Source organism: Hippoglossus hippoglossus, chromosome 16 (assembly GCF_009819705.1).
Source record: "Hippoglossus hippoglossus isolate fHipHip1 chromosome 16, fHipHip1.pri, whole genome shotgun sequence".
Classification (NCBI taxonomy): domain Eukaryota; kingdom Metazoa; phylum Chordata; class Actinopteri; order Pleuronectiformes; family Pleuronectidae; genus Hippoglossus; species Hippoglossus hippoglossus.
The window spans coordinates 1140962-1143461 of record NC_047166.1 but is presented as its reverse complement, the minus strand read 5'-3'; the positions used below and the strand labels follow the sequence as shown (position 1 = coordinate 1143461).

Sequence of the window (2500 nt, the reverse complement as noted above, 5' to 3'; positions counted from 1 at the left end):
TCGAGCGGGACTCGGGGCGTCTGTACCTGGCGAGCAACCTGCGGGAGCCCGCCGAGGTGACGGTGAAGATCCAGAACCGCAGAGGTAAGAGCTTTTCTGTCTGGACCGAGACTCGAACCCGTGTTTCTCGATGTTCATCTGCTCGCAGTGTTTGATCTGGATCCCGCTGATGTGTGTTTGTTCTGACTTGTTCTATTTCTACACAAAAGCATCGTTTAAATCATAAACTCCTCGAGTTCCAGAGAAGTGAAAGTCACCAGATAATTCAGAAATAATCTGTTTAATGTGGCAGCAGTTTGTAGAAAGAGTGAAATGGTCCTTTAATATAATGATGACTGGATCAGTATGGTTTCTCTTTGAGCTGCAGCAGTTTGCCTCTGAGTGTGTGTGTGTGCGCGCGCAAATGTGTTAGAGTAGGTGTGTGTGCGTGTGTGTGAGTGTGTGTGTGTGTGAGTGCGTGTGTGTGTGTGTGTTGGCTTGTTTCCAGCAAGAGTTTGAATCGACCTTAACCGTCACAGGCTACTTTCCACTCTTTCATTCATTCCTTATACAGCACTCTTCAAATCACAGCCGTGCGTGTGTGTGCGTGTGTGCGTGCCTGCGTGCGTGCGTGCGTGAGAGATTGCTGGCAACACACTGAGTCGGTCGTTAAAGGACAAACAGAACTGACAGTATTTAGTGTGTTTATCCCAACTACACACACACACACACACACACACACACACACACACACACACACACACACACACACACACCCAGGTGTGAGCTTTCTCCACAAGGCCTTGACTGAAGCTGATCATTTGTATTTTCTGTATTTTGTGGGCAGCAGTGCAGAGTTGGTGTTTCTCTCCTTAACGAGTCCATGAACCCAAACAACACACACGCTTTGTCAGTAACATTCTAACAATCAGTCCTGGTCCAGCTTCTTTGCACTGATTTTTATATTTTCAGGACTTTTCTCCAAATCATTCGAAGCTTGTGAAACTAAATTCAACGTAGAAGAACTCTCATCTTCTCATCTTCACACACTAGAGCTGGAGATATTTATTAGAAACACAATACGTGGACGTAGTAGTCAGCCGTGATGAGGTGATCACGTGATTGAACGGCTTCAGTCTTTCCACCAGACGCTGCAGAGGTTTCCTCTCATCGGGACACGAGGGCTGTGGTGAGCTCAGACTCTGACTGTTCAGGGACAACAAGACTCTGATTATTGTTCTGAATGAATGTGACAGGATTCTGATTATGATGTTTACACGAGTTGCTAGTAGAATATTCAGTTCATGTTCCAGTTTACATGTTCATGTGAACATCACGTTCACTTCGTCATGCGTGCAACGTTCCAGTCAGAATCTAAAAAGCTGAAGCAGCTCGATTTGAACCCTTTTGGGTGTTTTAGATTCTAATTTTGGCAGAATCTTCTACAACTGGTTATTTTTCCTCTTCTTTACACTCCAGGTCCTGTGACATCGTCAGCTGGTGAAGTCGTTTGTGATTAATGAGGCTGAGGTCAGAACACTCCACGTCTTAATTACATTATTCTGAGTGTGATCTTAAGTGGAAGTTAATCAGAACATTCTGTTTACATTATTCAGATGATTGTGTTAATGGTTAGTATCAGAATACATGTGTCCGTGTAAACCTGTGACGGATGATGTGATAAACTCGTGCTCACGCTCCGTGGCTCAGAGGTGTTGGGTTGATCCCACAGCAAACTGGGAGAAACTGTCATTAGACTGGAAAAGTAACAAACTGTTCACAGAGGAAGAGCTCTGATGTCCACATATAATACCTACCACTAATTATATTAACTAATCATGATTATTTCTCATAATGAATAAACTCATCTAAACATGGTAATTACCCTGAATCAACATCAATCAATCAATCAATCCCAGTTTGTCTCATATTCCCAGTTTGTCTCAGTCCCATGTGAGGATCCTCTCCCAGGACACAAGTCCAACAGACGCTGATGGAACTGAACACATCAACACAACAACTGGATTCACTACATGAGAAGAACCAGTTTGTAACTTCATGTTTCAAGTGTTTCTACAGAATGTGTGATGGAGATGAAGGAGCAGAGGAACTGAGGACTTCCTGATGGTAGAAGATGTGAGGAGACTGAAGAGTGTCGGTGTCACTGAGGTGTTTGACCCCCCCGCCCCCCAGAGAGTCAATGTTTCAACAACAGCCTAAACTCCACACATCTGGACAGCAGTGGTGTTCTGGTCTGATCCGGTTAATCAGTTCGTCCAAACTGCATCTCCACTGTTTATTTGTAGAAATTAGTTGTGTTTGCTCACCTGGAGCTGGACCAGGTCTGAACCGCCTCCGACAGGAAGCTGTGTTTGTGTTACAGACCGCAGAGCTCATAGTGTGTGTGTGTGTGTGTGTGTGTGTGTGTGTGTGTGTGTGTGTGTGTGTGTGTGTGTGTGTGTGTGTGTGTGTGTGTGTGTGTGTGTGTGTGTGTGACTTGGTCGTCACGGCACTGGGCGAG

General features: G+C 45.0%; 1 protein-coding gene across 1 annotated transcript in view; it reads left to right on the top strand.

Moving 5' to 3' along the window:
- The window catches only part of si:dkey-22o22.2 (neural-cadherin), a 95580-nt gene that overhangs the window by 1340 nt on the left and 91740 nt on the right, over positions 1–2500 (top strand). Inside the window, 1 exon segment of the mRNA XM_034610656.1 lies at positions 1–84. This exon segment is cut by the window's left edge and continues 1340 nt beyond it. Coding sequence (XP_034466547.1) covers positions 1–84 — 84 coding nt within the window.